The sequence below is a fragment of the Hyperolius riggenbachi genome, chromosome 5 (assembly GCF_040937935.1).
Source record: "Hyperolius riggenbachi isolate aHypRig1 chromosome 5, aHypRig1.pri, whole genome shotgun sequence".
Taxonomy (NCBI): Eukaryota; Metazoa; Chordata; class Amphibia; order Anura; family Hyperoliidae; genus Hyperolius; species Hyperolius riggenbachi.
The window spans coordinates 142,177,511-142,205,318 of NC_090650.1; the positions used below are offsets into that span (position 1 = coordinate 142,177,511).

The window sequence follows — 27,808 nt, forward strand, 5'->3', positions numbered from 1 at the left end:
CCTGTACTGCACCTGCGCAAGCATGCTCACGCCTGTGCAGTGTGGAGCCGCACGTCTTCGGTAAGGACACTGCTCCCGAAGACTTCCAAATACCCTTTCGATGGGGGATTGAAATGGGGGGGGGGCGCCAGCACAGGATAGAGAGTACTGAGAGAGGAGACGGAAGGCTCTATAGTATTTGCTTAAATTTATTTTTTTTTTAAATGCGGTTTCCATTCACTTTAAAGAGACTCCGTAACAAAAATTGCATCCTGTTTTTTATCATCCTACAAGTTCCAAAAGCTATTCTAATGTGTTCTGGCTTACTGCAGCACGTTCTACTATCACCATCTCTGTAATAAATCAACTTTTCTCTCTCTTGTCAGACTTGTCAGCCTGTGTCTGGAAGGCTGCCAAGTTCTTCAGTGTTGTGATTCTGAGATGCATCTCCCCCCTACAGGCCCCTCTCTGCACACTGCCTGGGTGTTATTTAGATTATGGCAGGTTCTCTCTGCTCTATTATCTTTTACAAGCTGGATAAATCCTCCTCTGGGCTGGCTGGGCTTTCACATATTGAGGAATTACATACAGGAAGAGCTGTCTGCACTCTGCAGGAAGAAAAAGCCTGATACTTCAGTGGAAGATAGCTGCAGGGGGAAAGAAACACACAAATGATCTCTTGAGATTAAAAAGGAAGGGTGTATACAGCCTGCTTGTGTATGGATGTATTTTCTATGTGTGGACATACTGTACATCAACCTACTTCCTGTTTTGGTGGCCATTTTGTTTGTTTATAAACAAACCTTTTAAAACTGTTTTTAACCACTTTTAATGCGGCGAGGAGCGGCGAAATTGTGACAGAGGGTAATAGGAGATGTCCCCTAACGCACTGGTATGTTTACTTTTGTGCGATTTTAACAATACAGATTCTCTTTAAACTCCTGGGCTGCTTTGTCTGTATGTTTTGGGTCATTGTCCATCTGTATCATGAAACGCCGCCCAATCACTTTGACTGCATTTAGCTGGATTTAAGCAGACAGTATGTCTCTAAACACCTCCATTCATAAGGCTGCTTCGGTCCTGTGTATCATAATCAATAAACAAGTGTCCCAGTGCCACTGGCAGCCATGCATGTTCTGTGTTGTACACATGCTAGGCTAAATTCGGCATAGACAGCTGGTCATTAGCCCTCCTCCCTCCTTTTAACAGAGTGTGTCCCTGAGCTGTAGCCCATTAAAGGGAATGTCCAAGCAAAATAAAAAAAATGAGTTTCACTTACCTGGGGCTTCTACCAGCCCCAGGCAGCCATCCTGTGTCCTCGTAGTCACTCACTGCTGCTCCAGTCCCCCACTGGCAGCTTGCCGACCTCGGAGGTTGGCGGGACGCATTGCGTACATTTTTACGCATTCCCTCTAGCGCAGGAACATTAACACATACATTTTTACGCATTACTGGTTCAATGCGTAAAATTTTTACGCATTGAACCAGTGACGCGTAAAAATGTATGTGTTAATGTTCCTGCACTAGCGGGAATGCGTAAAAATGTATGCAATGCGGAGGTCGGCAAGCTGCCAGTGGGGGACTGGAGCAGCAGTGAGTGATTACGAGGGCACAGGATGGCTGCATGGGGCTGGTAGAAGCCCCAGGTAAGTGAAACTCATTTTTTTAATTTGCTTGAACCTTCCCTTTAGGCTGGTTTCACAGTGGGGCGTTACAGGCGCACGTTAAAGCAGCCTGTAACGCACCCCACCGCACAGCAATGAAAAATCAATGGGCTGTTCACAGTGCCCACGTTACGTTACATTGTAACGCAGCTCGTCCTGATAACGTACTGCATGCAGTACTTTACACGCGGCGAAGCCATGTTAGACTGTTTGCACATGCTCAGTACGGGTGGTTTTTTTTATTTTGGGGGCGGAGAGGAGGCGGGGAGAGGCCGCTACATAGCCAGGCACATGGCTACTTAATATTCACTGCACTTGCAGTGTTTCTTCTTGGAGCGGCCGCTGATTGGCTGGCGGGACCACATGATGCGGAGAGCTCCACTCACGTGGTCTCCGCGGTGCCTCCGACAGAGCAGGCGCACCAAGAGCTGCTTGTAACGCGGCTCTTGGTAGCGTCCTGCTCCAACACCACCAGGCGTTGCGTTAGGGGCACGTTATGCGACCTTAACGTCCCCTAAAACGCAACGTCCTGGTGTGAAACCAGTCTTAAAGGGAACCTAAACTCAGAAGGATGTGGATTTTTCCTTTTAAAACAATGCCAGTTGCCTGACTCTCCTGCTGATCCTGCTGTGTGTCTAATACTTTTAGCCACAGCCCCTCAACAAGCATGCAGATCAGGTGCTCTGACTGAAGTCAGACTGGATTAGCTGCATGCTTGTTTCAGGTGTGTGATTCAGCCACTACTGGAGTCAAAGAGATCAGCAGGACTGCCAGGCAACCGGTATTGTTTAAAAGGAAACATCCATATGCCTCTCAGTTTAGGTTCCCTTTAAGAAAGCCATAAACTGAAGTCTCCTACAAAACCTATACTGAACTCTGCTGAGGCAGCCATTCTGTGTTGGCCGAGAAGTTTTGTACAGGTGTTCCTGAGGCATGCTATATCTATAAGTGGCAACAGTTTCCTTATTCTGACCACCAGAAGTCTCGACTGAAGTCTGAAAGTGCAAGAGGTGCTCTCACTCTGTGTACACTAGTGTTCCCCAACCCTGCCCTCAAGGCCCACTAACCGTGCATGTTTTGTGGAAATCCACACAGATAGTTAATCAGCTCTACTGAGACACTAATTACCCCACCTGTGCATGTTTATGGATTCCTGCAAAACATCCTGGCCCGAATGCAATTCCCTTTTTCACCTGAGTTTCCTCCTAGGTGATAATTTTAAACTTGTCAATAAAATGCCTTTTAACCACTTGCCGACCGCACGCTTATACCGTGCGTCGGCAAAGTGGCAGCTGCAGGACCAGCGACGCAGTACTGCGTCGCCAGCTGCAGGCTGATTAATCAGGAAGCAGCCGCTCGCGCGAGCGGCTGCTTCCTGTCAATTCACGGCGGGGGGCTCCGTGAATAGCCTGCGGGGCAGATCGGCGATCCCCGGCCAATCAGCGGCCGGGGATCGCCGCCATGTGACAGGGGACGTCCTGTCACTGCACTGGCTGCACAGGACGGATAGCGTCCTGTGCAGCCCGGATCACCGGGGGGAGAGGGAGGGGGGTGAATGTCGCAGCGGAGGGGGGGCTTTGAGGTGCCCCCCCCCCCCCCCGCAACTAGCCTGCACGCAGGAGCGATCAGACCCCCCCTGCACATCATCCCCATAGGGGGGAAAAAAGGGGGGCGATCTGATCGCTCTGCGTGCCCGCTGATCTGTGCTGGGGGCTGCAGAGCCCACCCAGCACAGATCACAACAAACAGCGCTGGTCCTTAAGGGGGGTAAAGGGTGGGTCCTCAAGTGGTTAAGCCACCAGAAAGCAAGAAAATACTCAAAATAATATTGATAGTACTTTTTCACCTACTTCTTGGTATTATTTTAGTTGAAAAGTGCTGGAAAGTTATTTTAAATCGAAAATGAAAAATTATCTCCTAGGAGAAAACTCAGGTGAAAAAGTGAATTGCATATGGCCCCTGTGTCTCTTAGGGCTCGTTTCCACCATAGCGAATCCGCATGCGGCGCCGACATGCGGATTCGCTTGGTACATTGAAGTGGCCGGGGCTGTTTCCATATGTGCGGGAGCGATTTGGCGGCGGGCCAAATCTGCACGACGGGACCCACAGAATTCGCCTGCGTCGGGAATCCATGCGAATCGCCGCTAATGTATTTAATAGGAAAAACGCATGCGTTTTTTACATGCGTTTTTACCCGCGATTCGCGTGCGATTTCGCACCTTTTTCAATGTTATTTTGCCCTGGCAGAGTCATGGTTAATTTCACATGGCACCCTGCCATGCGAAATCGCGGGTAAAAACGCATGCGGAAACGCATCCGCATGCGTTTTTACAAGCGTCGGGATGCCGGCAAAATCGCGTCGCAACAGTGGAAACGGGCCCTCATACTTTCAGCCACAGCCCCTGAATAAGCATGCAGATCAGGTGCTCTGACTGAAGTCAGACTGGATTAGCTGCATGCTTGTTTCAGGATTGTGATTCAGCCACTTCTGCAGCCAAAGAGATCAGCAGGACAGCCAAGCAACTGGTATTGTTTAAAAGGAAACATCCATATCCCTCTCAGTTTAGGTTCCCTTTAAAGCATCTTATATTTTGGGCTGAAGGCAATTTTTCCAAAAATACTTAAACAGGACATCAAATAAAATTACTGAAATGCTAAGGAATGTGTACTGGAACATAATTCCAAAAATAAACTGGACACACTTAACCACTTAACGACCGCCCACTGCACAGGGGCGGCCGGAAAGTGGATCCCGCAAGGACCGCCGCATGCACAGAGGCGGCGGTCCTCGTACTGGCATGGGCGGAGCGATCTCGTCATCCGTGACGCGATCCTCCGCCGGGGATCGATGGCCGGGGATTTAGCCTCCAGTTCGCCGGCCACTTAGCAGCGCCGGCGGGCGGAGGAATATACGTCCGCATAATTAAAGCGTATAATAGGCTTTGCAATGTATACAAAGCCTATTATACAGGCTGCCTCCTGCCCTGGTGGTCCCAGTGTCTGAGGGACCACCAGGGCAGGCTGCAGCCACCCTAGTCTGCACGAAATCACACTGATCTCCCGCCCCCTGACCGCCCACAGCACCCCTCAGACCCCTGTTTTCACTCCCTGTCACTATCTGTCGACACTATATTTTTTTTTTATTCCCTAAACTGCCCCCCTGCTCCCTCCTGATCACCCCACCCCTCAGATTCTCCCCAGACCCCCCCCCCCTGTGTACTGTATGCCTCTATCCCCCCTGTAATAACCCACTGATCACCTGTCAATCACCCCCTGTCACTGCCACCCATCAACCTGCCCCTTGCGGGCAATCTGATCACCCACCCACACCAATAGATCGCCCGCAGATCCGACGTCAGATCACCTCCCAAGTGCTTTGTTTACATCTGTTCTCTACCCTAAACACCCACTAATTACCCATCAATCACCCCCTGTCACTGCTACCCATCAGATTAGACCCCTATCTGCCCCTAGGGCACCAATCACCCGCCCACACCCTCAGAACGCCCTCAGACCCCAGCCCTGATCACAAGACAAGACAAATAACATTTATATTGAGTCCGCAAGGAGAAAAGCGCAATATAAATGTTATTTGTCTTGTCTTGTCTATATTGCGCTTTTCTCCTTGCGGACTCAAAGCGTCAGAGCAGAGCAGCAGCCACTAGGGCGCGCTTTATTGGCAGTAGCAGTGTAAGGGAGACTTGCCAAAGGTCTCCTACTGAATTAGTGCTGGCTTACTGAACAGGCAGAGCCGAGATTCGAACCCTGGTCTCCTGTGTCAGAGGCAGAGCCCTTAACCATTACACCTTCACCATCAGCATTGCTTACATCTATTCCCCCCTCTAATCACACCTTGAGACACCCATCAATCCCCTTCTGTCACCCCCTAGCACACCTACCCATCAGATCAGGCCCTAATTTGCCCCGTGTGGGCTCCTGATCACTCGGCCAAACCCTCAGATCCCCTTCCCATCACCTCCCCAGTGCATTGATAGCATCTATGTTCCACTCTAACCACCCCCTGAGACACCCATCAATCACCTCCTGTCACCCCCCCCCCCCCTCCCCTAGCACTCCTATCTATCAGATCAGGCCTAATACAACCTGTCATCTAAAAGGCCACCCTGCTTATGACCGGTTCCACAAAATTCGCCCCCTCATAGACCACCTGTCATCAAAATTTGCAGATGCTTATACCCCTGAACAGTCATTTTGAGACATTTGGTTTCCAGACTACTCACGGTTTTGGGCCCATAAAATGCCAGGGTGGTATAGGAACCCTACAAGTGACCCCATTTTAGAAAAAGACACCCCAAGGTATTCTGTTAGGTGTATGACGAGTTCATAGAAGATTTTATTTTTGGTCAAAAGTTAGCGGAAATTGATTTTTATTGTTTCTTTTCACAAAGTGTCATTTTTCACTAACTTGTGATAAAAAATTAAAATCTTTTATGAACTCGCCATACACCTAACGGAATACCTTGGGGTGTCTTCTTTCTAAAATGGGGTCACTTGTGGGGTTCCTATACTGCCCTGGCATTTTAGGGGCCCTAAACCATGAGGAGTAGTCTAGAAAAGAAATGCCTCAAAATGACCTGTGAATAGGACGTTGGGCCCCTTAGCACACCTAGGCTGCAAAAAAGTGTCACACATGTGGTATCGCCGTACTCAGAAGAAGTAGTATAATGTGTTTTGTGGTGTATTTTTACACATACCCATGCTGGGTGGGAGAAATCTCTCTGTAAATGGACAATTGTGTGTAAAAAAAAATCAAACAATTGTCATTTACAGAGATATTTCTCCCACCCAGCATGGGTATGTGTAAAAATACACCCCAAAACACATTATACTACTCCTCCTGAGTACGGCGGTACCACATGTGTGAAACTTTTTTACACCCTAAGTGCGCTAAGGGGCCCAAAGTCCAATGAGTACCTTTAGGATTTCACAGGTCATTTTGCGACATTTGGTTTCAAGACTACTCCTCACGGTTTAGGGCCCCTAAAATGCCAGGGCAGTATAGGAACCCCACAAATGACCCCATTCTAGAAAGAAGACACCCCAAGGTATTCAGTTAGGTGTATGGCGAGTTCATAGAAGATTTTAATTTTTTGTCACAAATTAGCGGAAAAGGACACTTTGTGAAAAAAAACTTCAAATCAATTTCCGCTAACGTGACAAAAAATAAAATCTTCTATGAACTCACCATACTCCTAATGGAATACCTTGGGGTGTCTTCTTTCTAAAATGGGGTCATTAGTGGGGTTCCTATACTGCCCTGGCATTTTAGGGGCCCTAAACCGTGAGGAGTAGTCTTGAAACAAAAATGACCTGTGAAATCCTAAAGGTACTCATTGGACTTTGGGACCCTTAGCGCAGTTGGGGTGCAAAAAAAGTTCCACATGTGGTATCGCCGTACTCAGGAGAAGTAGTATAATGTGTTTTGGGTGTATTTTTACACATACTCATGCTGAGTGGGAGAAATATCTCTGTAAATGGACAATTGTGTGTAAAAAAAATCAAACAATTGTCATTTACAGAGATATTTCTCCCAACCAGCATGGGTATGTGTAAAAATACACCCGAAAACACATTTATACTACTTCTGAGTACGGCAATACCACATGTGTGGCACTTTTTTGCAGCCTAACTGCGCTAAGGGTCCCAAAGTCCAATGAGCACCTTTAGGCTATACAGGGGTGCTTACAAATTAGCACCCCCCCAAAATGCGAGGACAGTAAACACACCACACAAATGACCCCATTTTGGAAAGTAGACACTTCAAGGTATTCAGAGAGGGGCATGGTGAGTCTGTGGCAGATTTCATTTTTTGTTTTTGTTTTGTCACAAGTTAGCAGAAATGGAAACTTTTTTTTTGTTTTTTTCTTGTCACAAACTGTCATTTTCCACTAACTTGTGACAAAAAATAATATCTTCTATGAACTCACTATGCCTCTCAGTGAATACTTTGGAATGTCTTCTTTCCAAAATGGGGTGATTTGGGGGGTATTTATACTATCCTGGAATTCTAGCCCCCCATGAAACATGACAGGTGGTCAGAAAAGTCAGAGATGCTTGAAAATGGGAAAATTTACTTTTTGCACCATAGTTTGTAAACGCTACAACTCTTACCCAAACCAATAAATATAGGCTGAATGTTTTTTTTTTTTTTAATCAAAAACATGTTTGTCCACATTTTTTGTGCTGCATGTATACAGAAATTTTACTTTTATTTGAAAAATGTCACCACAGAAAGTTAAATCTTTTTTTTGACAAAATTCATATCTTTTTTGATGAATATAATAAAAAGTAAAAATCGCAGCAGCAATCAAATAGCACCAAAAGAAAGTTTTATTAGTGATAAGAAAAGGAGGTAAAATTCATTTAGGTGGTAGGTTGTATGAGCGAGCAATAAACCGTGAAAGCTGCAGTGGTCTGAATGGAAAAAAAAGGTCTGGTCCTTAAAGGGGGTAAACCCTACGGTCCTCAAGTGGTTAAGTGGGAAAACAGTAGAGAAATTTGCATCTCATGGAATCTAAATAGTTTAAAACAAAAAACAAAACAAAAAAAAATCCTGTTCCTTGCGTTTGTCTTGTTGATTTAGACTGCTTTCACAGTGTGACGTTAAAGTCCCACGTTACAGCAGCCTGTAACGCAGCCTAACTCAGGGCCGGTTCACACGGACGCTTGGCGGCGTCTACCGTCAAGCGTTCGGGACCCATCGGCTAAACTCTCCCATTCAAGTGAAATAGGAGCGTTTAGCATTGCGCGGTTACCGTCGATTACCATCGATTGCATAAATGCGGCATTCTGATCCCGATTTAACGCATCGTTTCGGCCGTCCCTAGAAGCCGCATGCAACGTCCAGGGACGGCTAGCCGGCGCGGCTTCATGTCCCCCTGCGGGGACGAGAAACGCCGATGGTGACGATCTCCGTACTGCCGCCACCGAACGAGATGTCACAGGACGACGCAACTTCCTGGCCGCCCCAACGCTGCCTGCCGCCCGTGTTAACCGGCCCTCACAGTAATGAAAAATCCATGTGCTGTTTACAGTACCCACGTTGCGTTACATTGTAACGCTACACGTTGAATGAAAGTGGAAAGTGCAGCATGCTGTGCGTTATAGTGGGCTTTAGCTGCGTTAGACTGCTTGCACATGCTCAGTGACTAGCCACATGGCTAATTAATATTCACTGCACTGTGGTGACGTAACCTGGACTCCTGGTGTTGTCCGAATCATGAATGAATGGTTCATTTGATCCGGATCTTTTTGTGAGTCGAATCATCCGGATCATCACAATGAACGATTCGGTTCACAGTGGATGTCTGTCTGGAAGAAACAAGAACATACAGAATGTACAGTGCAGGGAAAGTCGTGTCCTGCTAGTCATGTCACCCCCAGTCTGCTTCCCTAGTAAAATGATTAAGTTCAAAGATCCGGATCTTTTCAATGATCCGATTGGAATCATCTGAATCCTTGAAAAGATCCAGACTTCCCATCACTATCCTGGAGCTGCTGTTCTATCAGTATAGATAGAAAGAAAACAGCTCACCAAGAGCTGCATAACGCAGCTCAATCTGACATCCAACTTCAACACCATCATGCGTTGCGTTAGGGGCACGTTATGGATAACGCACGCGTAATGGGTATGAACTGCAATGGAGACTGGACAAAGACTAATACAAAGCCCGCAAGCAGGGAGTTAGAATGAAGAACGCTATCAATTACAATGAAGTACTGTGAACAGCCCAATAGAATTGTATGGGCAGTATGCAGAATTATTCTGCAACGGAACTGACCCCTGTGAACCGGGCCTAAAGATGCTGATGCTATAAATTTGGACTGTCACTGGGCTTGAGTTTGTCCAACTTCATTATTTCAAATAACCTTGTAGTGGTTCCATGTTATAGCATGTAACAAGTGTGTAATAAAAGCCCAAATGCTTACTTGGAATTTAATTTATCCTCTTTCATGAAGCTAAACCAATATTGCAGCTCAATTCAACTCACTTGCTGCTTACCCTCCCTTACCATGACTCATGTGGTGCTTCTGTAGCAGAACTGACAGCATGAGTCATCATGTGAGAGGCAGCAGCAGTTAGGGTAGCTTGAGCCATTTTAAGACTATCCCTATCGTAAAATTTTCAGTGAACTTTTGAAGTGTCTGCATAAAGGGAAGAAGAGATTAACAGGCTGAGAATAAACAACTGCTTTCATTAAACTTTATAATTTCAGTAAGGAACTGTGAATTCTAATATAGGAACTTGTAGTTTCACTTTAATGTGTGAATCCACCACCCTGGAAAAATGTTCAGCACTAGGCAGATAAAGCACTATATTTACTCCCTAGCAAAACCAGGCAGGGAGACTGAGGGCTTGTTCACACCTAGGGCATTCTCTATTTTTTTAAGCGTCCTGGCGATTTGCAAAATCTCCCTGAGAACGCTTTTGCAATGATTCCCTATGAGAGTCTCATAGCGAGTGGTTTGTTTCTGATCTGCTCAGCAAAGCGCTGTCAGTACCATTTTTAGAGCAATTTTGCTACAATGTAAGGTATAGGAAAAACTCTCACAAAATCGCTTTGTGCGGCTATTGCGTTTGCACTATGATGAATAAATATTGTATTTATTAATTTCAGGGTCAAAGAGTTCACTTCTTCATTTGCGTCAGGAGGTGAAAAAACAAATCGCTCTGCAAAAGTGCTTTGAAAAGCGCTTTTCACAAAATCTAAGCACACAGGTAAATGCCGGGAGGAGAAAAAAAACACACAAAAAAATTGAAAACCACTGGCGTCACCGATTTCGATTTTTTTAGATGTGAACAAAGCCTCAAATGTCCCTCTTTGAAACCATTAGTATACCTTTTTCACATGCAGTCTGATGTATACTTTGTTATATTCTCGTCAGCATCAAGCATCCTCTGGTCTCAGATATAACTATTATGTTAGCCTGGGGAAAAGACCTTCAAACAAAACTTGAAAGGATAACTGAACTGAGAAGAATATGGTGACTGCCATATTTATTTCCTTTTAAACAATACCAGTTACCTGGCAGCCCTGCTGATCTATTTGACTGCAGTTGTGTCTGAATAACACCAGAAACAAGCATGCAGCTAATATTGGCAATAATGTCAGAATACACCTGATCTCCATTTGGTTGTTCAGGATCTTTGGCTAAAAGTATTAGGAACAGAGGATCAGCAGGATAGCCAGGCAACTGGTATTGCTTAAGGCGCGTACACACGCCATACTGTAGCGAACAACTGGTCCGTCAGACCCTCCCGTGGGAGGGCGTTCTGCTGACAGTAAAATGCATGTACACGCTGTCGCAGCGGATCTGTCTTACCAGTCTGCTGACAACGTGTACACACGTGCTACTGTCGGCAGAACGTCCGCCCAGCAGGAGGAAGGTCTGATGGACCCATCATTTGCTACAGTATAACTGAAAATGGGAATACACGGTTCGTTTTTTAGGTGATTAGATGGTTCGATAGATAATTTCCGACATCTGATCTCCCTTTCAATTCTTTCGCGCTCAATTTCTGATAGAAATTGGAAAGTGAATTGGAAAGTGAATGGAAAAAGATAAGAAAAATGAGCAGAAGATAAGAGAATCAACTGCATAATCGAGCGGCAAAAACGATTGACTAATGCACGGCAGAAACGAACCGTGTATTCCCAACATAACCGATTTTTCTGTTAGATTTTTCTAACAGAAAATTGTATGATGTTTACTAGGCATTAAAGTGTGTGTGTGTGTATGTATGTATGTATGTATGTGTGTGTGTGTGTGTGTGTGTGTGTGTGTGTGTGTGTGTGTGTGTGTGTGTATATATGTATATATGTATATATATATATATATATATATATATATATATATATATATATATATATATATATATATATATATATATATATATATATATATATATATATATATATATATATATATATTATATATATTTGGTCAATTTCAGCACGTTATCAAAAGATAGTATACCACTTAGTTATCTGGAGCTTTGCCTGAGAGTATCGCAGAGGGCTGCTTTGGTTCAGGGCTCATTTCCACTATAGCGAATTCGCATGCGTTTTTCGCATGAAAATTCGCATAGCAATACAAGTGAATGGGACTGTTTCCACTTGTCAGGATTCCTTTGCGTTTTTCTGTGCAGAAAAAATTCGCATGGCAGAGCCATCAGAATTCGCATACCGCATACCGCTATGCGAATCGCATACAATGTATTTAATAGGAAATTCGCATGAGGTTTGGGCATGCGAATTTTCATGCAAATTTTCGTGCGAATTCGCATACAAACAATGGAACAGCACACCTGCACTGCCATGGTTAAATTCGCATACATCGTCATCCATGCGAATTCGCATGAAAATTCGTATAGACCCGCATGCGAAATTCGCATCCGCATGCGAATTTTTACCGCGGCGATTCGCACCGCACAAGTGGAAATGCAGCCTTAGACAAGGTTATGTAAAGTGGATCCCACCAGATCACCCCTCTTTTTTTCATAATGTACCACATTTGGTGATCTTCCCTGTAGTTTTGGGCCAGAATTAAGAATCTAATAGCACAGGCACTACACATTACTCTACTTATAGACCCTAAGGCTGGTTTCACAGTGGGACGTTGCGTTTTAGGGGACGTTATGGTCGCATAACGTGCCCCTAACGCAACGCCTGGTGGTGTTGGAGCAGGACGCTACCAAGAGCCGCGTTACAAGCAGCTCTTGGTGCGCCTGCTCTGTCGGAGGCACTGCGGAGACCACGTGAGCGGAGCTCTCCGCATCACGTGGTCACGCCAGCCAATCCGCGGCCGCTCCAGGATGTAAACACTGCAAGTGCAGTGAATAATAAGTAGCCATGTGCCTGGCTACGTAGCGGCCTCTCCCCGCCCCCTCTCCGCCCATAAAATGAAAAAAAAAAACCTACTGAGCATGTGCAAACTGTCTACTGCATGCAGTACGTTATGTAGACGTGCTGCGTTACAACGTAACGCAACGTGGGCACTGTGAACAGCCCATTGATTTTTCATTGCTGTGCGTTGGGGTGCGTTACAGGCTGCTCTAACGTGCGCCTGTAACGTCCCACTGTGAAACCAGCCTAAGAGTGGTAGTAAAACCAGATAACAGCTGGTTGAATATGTCATAGCTGCCACTATGGTTGACTTTTAAAGCAGGTCTTGACGTATAGCTCTACTTGAAGATACTGCTGAGGGATGTGTAAAGCACAGCAGTACAAAAAGAATATATAACGCATGTATGTATTTTGAATACAGAACTGATCTATTTAGTTTTGGAACCATGAAAAATACAAGGACATTACTGTTGCTTGACAACCGCAGATATTCTTGGATACATAATGAGAACTAACCTAGTTTACAGCAATAGAAGAAAAAGACTGAGTCTCTATCTGGATAAATGCAATTATAGCACTATTTTATTGCACCATAGTGACAAAACAACACGACGTTTCGGGTAGAGACCAAGTCTTTCCTTTAGGCTAGGTTTCCATTTGTGCGGCGGCATGCGTCTTGAGAGACGCGATGCCGGCACAGCTGTTGCCTCTCGCAGCCGAATCCCTCTAGCCGTGCTATGCACGGCTATGGGATTCGGACAGCTACGGACGAAATTATGCTGCAGGGCCTCAGATTTTTCCTCGGCCACGAATTCGGATGGCTCTCATAGACTTCTATAGGCTGCTGAAATCCATCCGAATTCGTGGGCGGGGAATCGGCCTGGATTCGCAGCAGTGGAAACCCGGCCTTATTGCTGTGGATTGTTGCACCTTGAGGGATCCGGGTGTGGACTGGTTAACTCCCTGGCTTTACATATTATAACAGTTGAGCTTCTAGGACTGCTTCTTTTTTCTTTGAACTAACCTAGTTTACCCATTGTGGCAGAACTACAGTATTTTATTACGTATAGTACGTGCTACATAAAATAATGCCTTGAGATCACAAAAGACTCAGCTCCTGAACATATTTAACTCCCCTGTCTCTAGTACAACTTGAGAAACCACCTGATTAATCTAGTAATTTATAGCAATGTTGTTGATTGCATAGGTACACGTCCATTTAATAAATAGCTGATTAATTTGGCAAATGATCATTTTCTCCCTGTTCTGAAATGAACTAAAGTGTAGCAATCATTTTGCCACCTTGCAAAACTCAATCTTTCAGATTTCAGTAGAGATCTTAATCGAAAATCAATTGAGCTGTTGCACTCGATAACTTTGTAAAAAGCTATTGAAACGTCTGTCCCTCACTACGGAAGTCCATGATCACCATCCTCTTCTAAAACAGCATGAGATGTGGAAATGTCTTTGTGATGCGAACTCATGCATAGCATGATTGCAGAAATGTTCCTGTACACTAAAGCCCCATACACACGCTAGATTAAAGTCCTTGAACCACTTATTCTGGATCATATTTTGTAAAAAAAAAATAAAAAAAAAAATTGCCTATCGCTATACTAAGAAGTTTCCCTTTCAGCAAAAATCTACATGTACACCTGATTAGGGTTGTGGCGGTATACCTGTATGACCTGATCGAATCTGATGGAAATCTAGAGCATTATTTCAATTCATTTGCGGCAAATTTTGTTAGAAATTACAATTGGACAGTGTTGTACTGTATTGAACTGTGCAGTGCTGCTGTTTTGATAGTTTTTCAATTGATTTTATGGGGGGGAGGTTTGGGGTTTTTGGTAAGAGTGCTATTGCCAGTAAGAATGTCCAATGTTCAGTGACACTTTGTAAAATTTATCTATCTTTTAATCCACCTTCATTGAGATGAATGGAGGCAATCTATAAAGTTCAGATACAGTTTTTCCTCTGTCTGTGTACTGTAGTGTTTGGAATGCTTAATGCCTGCTCTCTAATCATTTTTAACTGCTTATCACACATCAAGAAAACAGTAGCTGTGTTTGTTAAATTCCCATGAGAACTTTTTTTCCCCTCCCTTGCCTTGCTCAGGATCTCCCACATGTGAGCCTGGGGGCAGAATTCTTATTACACAAGAGAATTCAGAGTAGCAGGGTGCGTCCTTGCAATGTATAGACCTCAACTCAAGGAACTGGATTGGCTTATGTTTCTTCTCAAGTGGAACTTCATGTCAATAGAGCCAGCCTAGTGTGTAGCTAAAAGCAAAATGTCACACTTCCTGTGCAACAGATTTACTTTAGAACTATGTGTAGAATGGTGTTAGTTTCCTTCTTTACCCATATCTGAAAATTTCTTAGAATAAGGGATAAATATGGGTCGCCTCTCAGAGGGATATGGGTAAAGATCTAGGTAATTTTAAGGCCTCTTTCAGACAGACAACTGAACTACAGGCTTGCAGAGTAGTTCAGCGTCCTCTCTACCGCACCCGCGAGTGGAATTTGGGTGCCATTTAAATGCAGCCGAATAGCAACAGTTTTAACACCACACGCTTGACACGTGGTGGCGTAACCTGGCGGCACGGGACCATAACATGTTGTGCCTGAGCACTGCTACAGCTGAGCTCAGATGTGACTATAGGAGAGACGTCTGTCCAGGGCCAATACCGAGCACTAGCAGGCACTCGGCCTTTCGTATAGAAACGCTTACGGTATTTTCCACCGTATAAGAAGCTCCAGAATATATGAAGCACCCAGGTTTAGAGGCACCCGGCTGGTGCAGGAGAGCAGCTTGCAGGCGGTGAATTCACCGCCTGTCAGCTGCCTGCCTGAAAGAGGCTTTAGGAGCTTCTGCTACCTTCCATAACTTGTGTTTGCTTGTAGAAAGTTTCTTGGCCTGCAGTAAAAAAAACAAAAAACAAAACCATAATCCGTGAATCATGTGATGGTAAGGCCATATAGCAGGGGTCTCAAACTCGCGGCCTGCGGGCCATTTGCGGCCCTCGATACTATATTTTGTGGCTCGCGCCGGCAAAAGCTTCCTTATAGTTCGCTTCAGTGCTCCCAAGTAATCCGCCGCATCCCCGCCGCTAAACGAGGGCTGCAGAGCCCCCAAATCGCCTGGGGGGCAATGCGCCGGCATTTCCTGGAAGGGACAGAGTTTTCAGCTTCAGCTCTGCCCCTCCTGACGTCAATTGCGGAGCATCGCCGCCTCTGCCCGCCCCTCTCACTCTTCCTTCACAGAGAGGGGCGGGGAGAGGCGGCGATGCGCCACAATTGACGTCAAGAGGGGCAGAGCTGAAGCTGAAAGCTCTGCCCCTTCCAGGAAATGCCGGCGAATTGCCCTCTGGGCGATTCTGCAGCCCTCGTTTTGCGGCGGGGACTCGGCGGATTACTTGTAATGGGAGCACTGAAGCGAACTATAAGGTAAAATAGGCAAAATAGTTCGCTTTAGTGTGAATTTGATTTTGAAATAAAAATCAATGCAAGGGACGGGGGGGAGTCGGGGCGGGAGCTGCTGATTGAATTTTTTTGTGAAATCTCTTATGCGGCCCAGACTCATCCTGACTTTGCCTCCTGCGGCCCCCAGGCAAATTGAGTTTGAGACCCCTGCCATATAGTAATAGCAAGAAAGGAGAAAACTACAAACATTCACAGGTGAGGAGGTAAGAATTGTCTCAGCAGTGCTGATTAACTACCTCTGTGAATTTCCACCAAAAAATGTACTGTTCGAGGTACTTGAGGATATGGTTGGGCAGCTAAAGTGCGGCATCAGCCTCGGACCGTTCACAATGAGTAGAATTCGTGTGCAAAATGCAGAATCAGACTTGCAGAAAATTTTCTGCATGTGGAATGTAAATGGATAAACATGGGCACTGCATAAGTTGCATCAGGAGCTTTCTCTGCAGTTGCTTTATCTCTCCAGTGTGCAAATCTTATATTGTATGCAATTCAGTGTACTGAGGAGTGCAAGGATTTGTTCATTGTGGGGATCAAGCAATCCCTGATTAAGAAACCTGGCTGGAACAACCTCTTAAAACGAGTGGGGTGTTTGACACCATTTGCCACCAGCACAGAATACAGTTCTGTTTTATCATCTTCACCCAGATGATTTAAAGAGAGCCCGGGGTGGACTCAAAAGATGGGAAAAAAAAAAAAGTAGGCTACCTGATCCGCGGGGCCGTGCAGATCAGGTAGCCGCAAAAACCACCACAATGGCTCACTTTCATGACCTTTAGGTCACGACCCTGCACTGAGAGACTGTGTGTCTCTCATAGTGTGCAGGGAGGCGGGGGAGCGTTAGGAGGCGCAGACAGGGATAGAGAGCTGCCCAATGGCAGCTCAGTATACCCTGCAGGAACGCCACTGGCGGGTGTTTTAAACCGGGAATTCCTCTCTCCTGTGTTTAAGATTTGTCGCTAACTTGGAGGGCTATAGCGCGGTGGCAGGGGGGCAGAGAGCGGCGGTTTGGGAACACAGAGCCATGTCATTCGGCAGAGAACATGGCTCTGTGTCCCATCTGCCCCCGAAGATCCACCTCGGGTTCTCTTGAAAGATAATGCATCAGTTTAAACAAAGCCTCACTCGTTTCCTAGGTTTGTATAGGCACTCTGTTGCAGAGACGGTTTTTGTTTGTGATTAAGCTCCTAGAATACATTTTAGCTCTTGTAGTATGAACGGGCTCTTATGTTGGGAATACACCATGAGATTTTTTGGCAGATAGATGGTTCGATAGATCATTTCCGACAGGTCTGATCTGATTTTTGATCGTTTTTCTGATTGATTTCTCATAGAAGTGAATGGAAATCGATCAGAAAAACTGGAACATCGATCGGACAGTAAATCTGCTGAAAAATCTCATTGTATATTCCCAGCATTAAAGTCAGGATCCCACACAATGGCTATCATTCATAAAGCATTCCCGCATGGACAGAGAATATCGCTTGCTTGGAGGAGGCGATAAGCATGCGGATAAGGGCAAAGTAGGCTGTGCAGGGAGCCGAAGTCTGTGTGAGTCTCATCTCTGCAGGGAGCCAAAGTCCCATATTGATAGGATAGCATCTTGCAGTTGATGGCAGTGTTCTCCCCAGACATTTTTTCCAGTGGCATGAAAAAGTAGCCGGGTGGCAAGAAAAAGTAGCCAGGTGGGGCGTGATAACAGAATGCAGGCCGGTGCTTCTCTGCATACACAGCAGAGGTTAAGATGAGCCGAAGACAGCCGGGTGGTCACCAAAACTAGCCGGGTGGGGCACCCGGTTAAAAGAGCCTGGGGAGAACACTGGATGGAGATTTGTGGGATGCACATCCAGGGCACAAAGCTCCCATTCCATCACATCCCAAAGATGCTCTATTGGGTTGAGATCTGAAGACTGGGGGGGCCAGTTTAGTACAGTGAACTCATTGCCATGTTCAAGAAACCAATTTTAAATGATTCAAACTTTGTGACATGGTGCATTATCCTGCTGGAAGTAGCCATCAGAGGCTGGGTACATGGTGGTCATGAAGGGATGGACATGGTCAGAAACAATGCTCAGGTAGCCCGTGGCATTTAAACGATGCCCAATTGGCACTAAGGGGCCTAAAATGTGCCAAGAAAACATCCCCCACACCATTACACCACCACCACCAGCCTGCACAGTGGTAACAAGGCATGATGGAGCCATGTTCTCATTCTGTTTACTCCAAATTCTGACTCTTTCGAGACTCATCAGACTAGGCAACATTTTTCCATTCTTCAACTGTCCAATTTTGGTGAGCTCGTGCAAATTGTAGCCTCTTTTTCCTATTTGTAGTGGAGATGAGTGGTACCCGGTGGAGTCTTCTGCTGTTGTAGCCCATGAACCTCAAGGTTGTACGTGTTGTGGCTTCACAAATGCTTTGCTGCATACCTCGGTTTTAACGAGTGGTTATTTCAGTCAGAGTTGCTCTTCTATCAGCTTGAATCAGTCGGCCCATTCTCCTCTGACCTCTAGCATCAACAAGGCATTTTCATCCACAGGACTGCCGCATACTGGATGTTTTTCCCTTTTCACACCATTCTTTGTAAACCCTAGAAATGGTTGTGTGTGAAAATCCCAGTAACTGAGCAAATTGTGAAATACTCAGACCGGCCCGTCTGGCACCAACAATCATGCCACGCTCAAAATTGCTTAAATCACCTTTCTTTACAATTCTGACATTCAGTTTGGAGTTCAGGAGATTGTCTTGACCAGGACCACACCCCTAAATGCATTTAAAGCAACTGCCATGTGATTGGTTGATTAGATAACTGCATTAATGAGAAATTGAACAGGTGTTCCTAATAATCCTTTAGGTGAGTGTAGATTTCCACCTAATGTTCAAAAACAATTGATTCCTTTCCAAAAAGAATCGATACTTACCATACACTTCACATCAATTTCTAATACATTCCAGCAGGGAATCTATTGAAAATCGATCAAACTGTAGAGTTGGACTGTTTGATGCAAAGCTATAGGCCATCGATCTGCCAATGCTATTGCCGTACTCCTGATTGCTTTAAATTTTCCATCCTTTCTGATCCATTCTTTCAATCTGTTTTTGGTGAAAATTAATAAAAAAATCTGACCTTTTTAGGGATCACATCTGCAAGGAATCAAACACGGTTGGGGGGGGGGGGGGGGTGTAATGTATGGCCACCTTTAGAGTTTGGAAATAACTTTATGTACTTAGGTGCTTTTGGTCAAATTATCTAAATTTCAGGACAGAATCCTTTGCTGCAGAGATCATATTTTATAAAAAAAAAAAGATAATGCTTAATTGTTCTAAATTACCCTTTATAGTAAAATCCATGTCCCTGTGTCCGTGCGTTTTGCCCAGCACGCATGTGCGGCACACGGGCAGACTTCGGACAGATGGAGAACGTGTGTGTGCGCGTTGCAGCTGTGCGGGAGCATACAGGTTGTTAAAGGCACCCTGTAGTGAGACGTTTTTGTAGCCAGCCTTATTTCACTGAAGCGAAATAAACCTTGTGATATAATGAATTGTATGTGTAGTGCAGATAATTAATAGACCATTAGTAGCAAAGAAGAGTCTCCTATTTTTATTTTCAGTTATATAGCTGTCCTGATGTTCACCGCCACCCCTCACCCCTTCCTCATTTTGCCCTTCCGCTGCATGTAAATGCCCTCCACTACCCTGTTCCGGGTCGCTGGAGTCGGGCATCACTGTGCCTGCGCTAGCCCGGCTTTGCGCTTCCTATATCGCGCAACTGATCTGCACATGATTTCACAATGTCATAGTCCCTGTGTGCTGATCTCTGGCTGCAGTAGTGTCTGGCTCACACACCTGAAACAAGCATGCAGCTAATATGGCCAGATTAAATTGCAGCACCTGATGTTCATTCTCGCTCTGGGGCTGTGGCTGAAAGTATCAGCAGGGTAGCCTGAAAATTGGCAGAGTTTAATGCTTAGTACACACCATGCAGTTTCTTGTCAGGTAGTCGGGTCGAATTTATTATTTCTGACTTGTCCGATCGTTTTTCTGACCACATCTATCTGATCACATCTATGCAAAATCGATTTGAAAAAGATTAGTATTAGTAAAAGGGTTAGGTATACGTAGGTAAGTTTTTTTTTTTATTTTTTTTATTTTTTTTTATTTTCACCCGAGGTTCTTTATATTAAGTCATTTGTGTTTTGTTGAATGTTAATTGCTACATTGGTTATAGATATTAGTCATTAGCTTGTGAAAATCCTGTTTTTGCAATGTTATTTAAGGCCCTAAAATCTGTTCCTGACCCTTAAACATGATGTTAATTTTGAATGTATTTGGTATCTGTAAGGGAATCCCAAATGTTGGTTATGATGCTGGGACTATTGAAGCACAGGTTGTGCATCACCTCCACTTCTTCTTCTGCAGATAACTGCCTGCACAGGTGGCTGATAAGATGACTCCTCTTTATAATTCACCTATTTATGGTATTGCTATGCGATATAAAATCTTTGCGTATGACCGTATGTTGAAAATCTGCTGTATTAGATGTTCTTTCTCACAGAGAAGTAATATTTTTTTTATCTTTTCGTTAGGTTAATCATGGGCCAGACAGGCAAGAAATCTGAGAAGGGACCGGTGTGCTGGAGGAAACGGGTGAAATCGGAGTATATGCGCTTGCGGCAGCTCAAGAGGTTCAGACGAGCTGATGAAGTCAAGGTACATAGATACATGTGGGATAGATACAGTACTGAGTGATTTGTATGAAATTACATTGAGACCTTGGTGTTTACTGACCTACTTATTGAACCAGATTACAGCCTGGTTATTTTTGCAGAGTTATATTACTGCTCATTAACTCCCTGCCTGACTTAAACAAAACAAATGTAAAAGTAAGCTTGAATATATAATAATAATAATAATAATACAAACATTTGTATCGCGCTTTTCTCCTGTCGGACTCAAAGCGCTCAAGAGCTGCAGCCACTGGAACGCGCTCAAGAGGCCACCCTGCAGTGTTAGGGAGTCTTGCCTTAAACTCCTTACTGAATAGGTACTTGACCTAGCCAGGATTTGAACCCTGGTCTCCCATGTCAAAGGCAGAGCCCTTAACCAGTACACTATTCAGCCACTATACATTTATTGAACCCCATTGGATTACCTGCCTTGCTGTTCTTGCCTGAGCATTTACTTACAATAACTGTGTTAATAGTTCTGTGTAAGTACATAAATGATGTGTGTACTACAATAAATACCAATTGTGGCTTTGTGAGGTTACTGATATATGGTGCTTCATTCATCTTTTTTTGAAAATATGGAGATGACGGTTCTGGCCTAGGGACTTTGCTATTTGTCCCAGTGATTAACTACTAAGATAAAAACTTTCCAAAAAGAGAGCCCGCAGTGGGCTCATAAAATAAAAACAAACTAGGCTACTTGTTTCGGGGGGCTGTGCGGATCAGGTAGCCGCCAAAACTGCCGGTCCTGTGGGCCGCACTGGCCCACTTTCAGTTTTGTGACCTCTAGGTCACAACGCTGGAAAGAGACTGTGTCTCTCATTCACAGTGTGCAGGGAAACTGGGGAGTGGCAGGGGGCGCAGCCAGGGAGAGAAAGAGCTGCCCAATGGCTGCTTTGGAAAGCCTGTGGGCGCTTAGAACAGGGAATCCCTCTCCCCCATGTTTACCTTCGAGATGGCGTCAAATAATGTCCCTAATTTCAGGGGGGGGGGCAAAGAGAGCAGCGGCGGGGGGACACAGAGGCATGTCAAGACTAGGCAGAGAACATGCCCCTGTGTCCCATCTGCCACCTGAAGATCCACCTTGGGTTCTCTTTAAAGATAATACAGTTTAAACAGATCCTCACTCGCTTCGGATTCTCTTTAACAGGAACTTAGGATGGGAGGGATATAAAAGAGCCTGCATACCTGGGGCTTCCTGCAGCCCAGGGCTTCGGAGTCAGATCAATTTTGGGTACTTGGAGCCGCTGGTTTCATAAACTGAGAAGTTGGAGTCATGTGATTTTTGTACCGACTCCACAGCCCTGCTCCAGCCCCCTCCAAGCATGAAGCAGACATGCTGGAAAATCTGACGTGTGCTTGATTGGGTGCATGAATCCCAGCCTCCTCCGCTGGTACCACCGTTACTGTGAGTGCTTGTATCATGTAGTGTTGTCTGGATCATGAACGATTCGGATCTTTGATCCGAATCTTTTTTGTGAGTCGAATCATCCGAATCATCAAAATGAGTGATTCGGATAGCAAAGGGGGCGGGACCAGAAGCGGCACGCCCCCCTCTCTCAGCGGGCAGCGGGGTCCTCCTGGAAGCAGAGCAGAGATGGATCGCTCTGTTGGAGGGGAGCCAGCCTTGCAGGGAGGTAGATGAGAGAGAGGGGACATCGGTGCCACTGCCAGATATGTGTAGAGCACACATACTGGCTGCAATGTGCTGCTTATTATAGGCTGTCTGTTCCGTAGTTGTGCACAGTGAACGAATTGGAAACTTTGCTGCTCATTATAGGCTGTCTGTTCGGTAGTTGTGCACAGTGAACAAATGGGAAACTTTTGGCTCAGAAGCACAGCTCAGTAACTTTGCAAACAGCGCGCTGGGCAAGAATGACAGGGGCACTGTGATTGTAGGGCAATATGATCCTCCTGCACTGCTCTAAACAGCTGTACTTCACTTCTGGGAATGCTTTGGGGAATGCTTTCTTTCACTGTGCGACGTTTGCATTCAAAGTGTATACAGATGAACATATAGGTGAAATATATGTAAAGCATATGATTGCAGCATGTGTGTATTGTGTGCAAAAAATCATCTCTGCTCGTCCCTCCTCCCTTCTCTGTCCACTCCCTGCCTGTGTCCATCTTCTCCCCTTCCAGGGCCGGCCTTAGGTTTCACAGTGCCCTGAGCGAAACCTGATTTTTGTGCCCCCCTTCATCCTCTCCATGCATGCGCGCACACACACGCACTCACACACACACAGGCCCATATGCAATTCACCTTTTCTCCTGAGATATCTCCTAGGACAGTGGTTAGCAACCTTTTTGACGTCGTGACACATCACGTTAAATGCTCAGATCTCTGTGACACGTCACATATGTATAATAGGAAAAATACTATTAATAACCACGAATGGATGGAAAGAGTGCATTATCCTGAATAAACTTAAAAATAAAAGCTAGAACCTTTCAGGAATATTAATAAAAACAATCAGTGGGACAGTTAGCCGCCTCTCCCCCCCCCCCCCCCCATTTAGAATGAAAGCACAGCACCGACAATTTGCACCACGCGTTATAGCCGCAGTGCGCTCCCCCCCCCCCCAAAAAAGAATGCCCCCCGATCTCATGTGTAGGTGCCCTCAATATAGGTTGCCAAGCATAGGTGCCCCCAGTATAGGAAGTAATTTGAAGGTCTCCATCTCCCCCATAGGTAGCCAGGCGTAGGTGCCTCCATTATAGGAAATCAGGTGTATGTGCCCTCAGTATAGGTAACCAGCTATTAGGTGCCCCCTTGTAAGCCGGCGCCCTGAGCGACCGCTCTGGACGCACAGGTCAAAGGACGGCTATGTCCCCTTCTCTGTGTGTCCACCCCCCTCCCCTTCTTTGTCCACTGCAGGGAAAGTCCTGTCCTGCTAGTCATTTCACCCCCGAATGCTTCCCTAGTAAAATGATCCGAGATTCGGATCAATGATCCGATTCGAATCATCCGAATCATTGAAAAGATCCGAACTTCCCATCTCTAGTATCATGTGGCACACACTGGGTGTGTATGCGCTCATACACCTACCTCTGACAGATTGCCCAGCAAGCTCATGGTGAACCAGAACTCCTAGAAGTGTGTAAAAGGCTAAAAGAGACCAAAAAGCCTCCTTACTAAGATGCAATGCAAAACAGAAGGTATTTGCATTTATTCAGGTTGGCGTATGCTTTGAGATGTCTCACAGTGCATCCCTGCTGAATATGCAAATAATTTTTATTGCACCTGATAGCTTTACACACCTCCAGAGCTAATGGAATGCAATGATGTGTCCTTTTCCACGGGCAGTCGATATGCAGTGAAAAGACTGTCGCACTCTCAGAACTGCTTACTGCTGCTTGTTAACTGGTCACTGAATGCGTAGTTCAGCTGCCTGTGCAAAAATGCCCTTATACAACATGTTAAGTTTTTAGGTGTGTGTGTGTATCAGAAACCTGGAACTGGTTAAATGGCACTTTGCATAAATTGATTTAAAGAACAAGTGACACCCATGCTATCCTAGAAATAAAAAAAACACATATACAGTGTGTAGATACAGTTAATACTAGTTCTATTTACATAACAGATGTATTGCACTGTCCACATTATGATTCCTGTGGATTTTATAAAGGGAAAGCAGAGAATCCTATTCGAGGCAGTTTCCATCTTTGTTACCTTTGACCTCCTGACATTTCCTCCCTCACTTTTTTTCACCTTTTGCAAATTGTGTATTTGTTACCGGCCTTCCTCGCAGAATCTTCAGACACTCCCACTGAGGTCTATACTAGGAAGTGCACGGCCTTATGTCATTAGGAGGGGGAACTAAAGGGAAGAGGAGGAATATATTATAGATAAAAAAGACCCCCAGCATGCAACTGTTTGGCAATGGCACTTAACCACTTCTCTACCACAGTGTTTTTCACCTAAAAACCACAGCAATTTTCACATTTAAGGGAGGCAAGGGTTAATGGGCTTAATGGGGGTATAATTTATTTAAAAGAAACCTCACTGATGCTGATCAGTCACTAATGCTGTGTTAGTTATCTGAGATCCTCTCACGAGTGATCTTAGTAACTGTAACAGCATAGAGACTGATGCAATGTTTACACACATTCTGCATGAATGAGCACCGTCATTGGCTTTGTGAACACATGTTCACATCAGCCAATCACGGACCAGCGGGTGCCCGACGCGTATGCACATCCGCGTGCACGCGAACGCGCACGCGATTGCAAACGCGCACAGCAGCAAAATAAACAGGAGTTGCCTATCTACGCCCCTGTGACTCAGGTGAAGTTTAAAGGGGCGTAGATAAGCGTGGCAGAGGTTGTTAAGTGGGTAAAGGGCCAGTGCTCCTAAGGTACGTGATAAATCCAAACCATAACAGCAGAAAAAGTTTTGAAAGTTTGGTTGAATGCAGGATTAGCATCTTCATCACTTAATATACTCAGACCAGTTGCTGTTGAAGTGTGATTTTGTATGGTGACAATCCCGCTTTAAAGGGAACCAGAGAGGAATGATTTGTTAAAATAGAAAAAATATTTTATACATACCTGGGACTTCTTCCAGCCCCATAAGCCTGGATCGCTCCCACGCCGCCATCCTCCGCTTCCTGGATTCGCCGGTACCGGGCCCGTCACTTCCGGCGGACACGGCCAATTGTGCGCTTCACAGGGGCTCCCTCCATACACGTACGCATGCGGCTGCGCAGTAGGCAGCCACACACGTAACTGTATGGAGGGAGCCCCCTGTGATGCGGAGAATTGGCCGCGTCCGCCAACCGACTGGCGGTAATGCCGGGACCCGGTACCGGCAGATCCAGGCAGCTGAGGATGGCGGCGTGGGAGCGATCCGTGTGTATGGGGCTGGAGGAAGCCCCAGGTATGTATAAAATCTTTTATTGATCCTCTCTGGTTCCCTTTTAATAATGAGTTGTTGTTTTTTTTGTTTTGTTTTTTAAGCTTTTTATTTTTATTTTTTTTCTGTAAAACTGAACTTCTAAGGAGGGCAGTGACTATCCCTGTGTTTGGGCATAAAATAGTTGTGTGTGAAACTGAGGGATCACATTTTAACAGCTATTAAATGTAAATTGCACAGTTTATTTAATAAGGCAACTGTGCAAAGTGCATCAATCAATCCCTGGCAACCACTCGGAATTCTTTTCAGCAGCTAGAGTTCTGACAGTATGGCTGCACGCATTAATAATATTGCCAGGTTACTCTGTTGTAAATGCATCCTAAATGACTTGCCATAGATATATTTAATGCTTGCAAACAGAAACCGAGTGTAATGGCTTTGTATAATAGTAACCTTCTTTGCATTTATTTTGCAGAGTATGTTTAATTCAAATCGGCAAAAAATTTTGGAACGAACTGAAATTTTAAACCAAGAATGGAAGCAAAGAAGAATCCAGCCTGTGCATATAATGACCTCAGTTAGCTCTCTGCGAGGGACAAGAGAGGTTTGTGTGTTCTTTTCATTTATTATTATTTATTGTTCTTTTGTTATACTGTTGTAATTAACATAGGTTTATTAACAAGCTGATTTTTTTTAAATATGTTGCTAAAAATATATATTTAAAGAGAGTCTGAAGCGAGAATAGATCTCGCTTCAGACCTCATAGCTAGCAGGGGCACGTGTGCCCCTGCTAAAACGCCGCTATAGCGCGGCTTAACGGGGGTCCCTGTCCCCCCAAACCCCCTCCGAGCAGCGGGGGAGCGCTTCCTGGTTGGGGCAGGGCTAACCGCCGCAGCCCTGCCCCATGCGCGTCTGTCAGACGCGTACCTCCGCCTCTCCCCCGCCCCTCTCAGTCTTCCTTCACTGAGAGGGGCGGGGGAGAGGCGGCGATGCGCGTCTGATAGACGCGACTGGAGGCAGGGCTGCAGCCGTTAGCCCTGCCTCCAGGAAGATCAGCTCCAGGGACCTTTTTCCGACCCAGGTTTGCGGGGGGTGGGTTGGGGGTGAAGGGACCCCCGTTAAGCCGCGGGATAGCGGCGTTTTAGCAGGGGCACATGTGCCCCTGCTATATATAAGACCTGAAGCGAGATTTAGTCTCGCTTCAGTGTCTCTTTAAGAAATGGTTGTATGTTTGATTCTCATTTATGTTATATGCAATCTGAGAAGTTACCCAAGTTACCTCCCCTTATACTACAGACTACAGTATTCTGTCTGTGGCAGCATTCAATGCTTTCAATGAATCTAACATGCAGTTGAGTACCCATTTATATTGTCTGTGACAGGTCTCTCTTCCGCTCAAGTTTATTGCGATAATGTCAGATTTGGAAACCACTGATTTGTGTCATATCTGCTCCAAGGCCCCAGTCATAACACTAGCATGAAAGCAGAGTACAGAAACAGCAAGTGACAGAAAAATGTCATAGCTTTGAGGGGAAGGCTTTGGTGCTTTCTTCCATACTTCCATATACGTAGTAAGCACCACAGTTAACCTGAATGCTGGTAAATGAATAAAATGTTACTCAATCTATGAAACTACATTGCCTGAGCTTCTTTTTCTTAGTCTTTGTAGCACCTCATCAAGTGGCTTCTGAGACCTAAAAGGACTAGGATGGCCTGTTTGCCAGAGTTTGGTAGAAAGATAGAATGCTCTCAGCAATACTGTATCCATGTTGTTTTATAATTTTATACATGTTAAAGTGAACCTTAACTCAACTGTAAAAAAAAAAAAAAGTTTTACTTACCCGGGGCTTCTACCATCAAGGGCAGCCCTGTGCCCTTGAAGTCTTGGAAATGCTCCAGGCCCCTGCAGAAGTTTCATTTTCCCTGGCTGCGCCCATCCTCGCTCTCGCTGACTGCGTCCTGCGTATGTGCAAGAAGAGAAATATCCTACAGCGCAGGACTGGGAAGGCGACATAAGCGAGGATGCACGCGCCGAAAAAGAAAGCTTTGCCGCCGCAGGGGAGCGGAGCATCGTTCCATGACGTCTAGGGCACAGGACCGCTGCAGGGGGCTGGTAGCAGCACCAGGAAAATGAATTTTTTTATTTTTTTTTTACATTTGAGTTAAAGTTCCCTTTTAAATGGCTTCCGTAGTTTTTTTTAAAGAGACTCTGGGGGATACTTGCCTTGGGAGG

At 45.4% G+C, this 27,808-nt stretch overlaps 1 protein-coding gene across 1 annotated transcript in view; it reads left to right on the forward strand.

Annotated features, from left to right (window-relative positions):
• Positions 1–27,808, forward strand: part of EZH2 (enhancer of zeste 2 polycomb repressive complex 2 subunit) — a 125,836-nt gene that overhangs the window by 35,232 nt on the left and 62,796 nt on the right. The window contains exons 2-3 of the mRNA XM_068236334.1: positions 20,580–20,703; positions 26,051–26,179. Of these exons, the coding sequence (XP_068092435.1) occupies positions 20,587–20,703; positions 26,051–26,179 (246 nt within the window). The 5' untranslated portion in view covers positions 20,580–20,586. The remainder of the gene's footprint in view (positions 1–20,579; positions 20,704–26,050; positions 26,180–27,808) is intronic.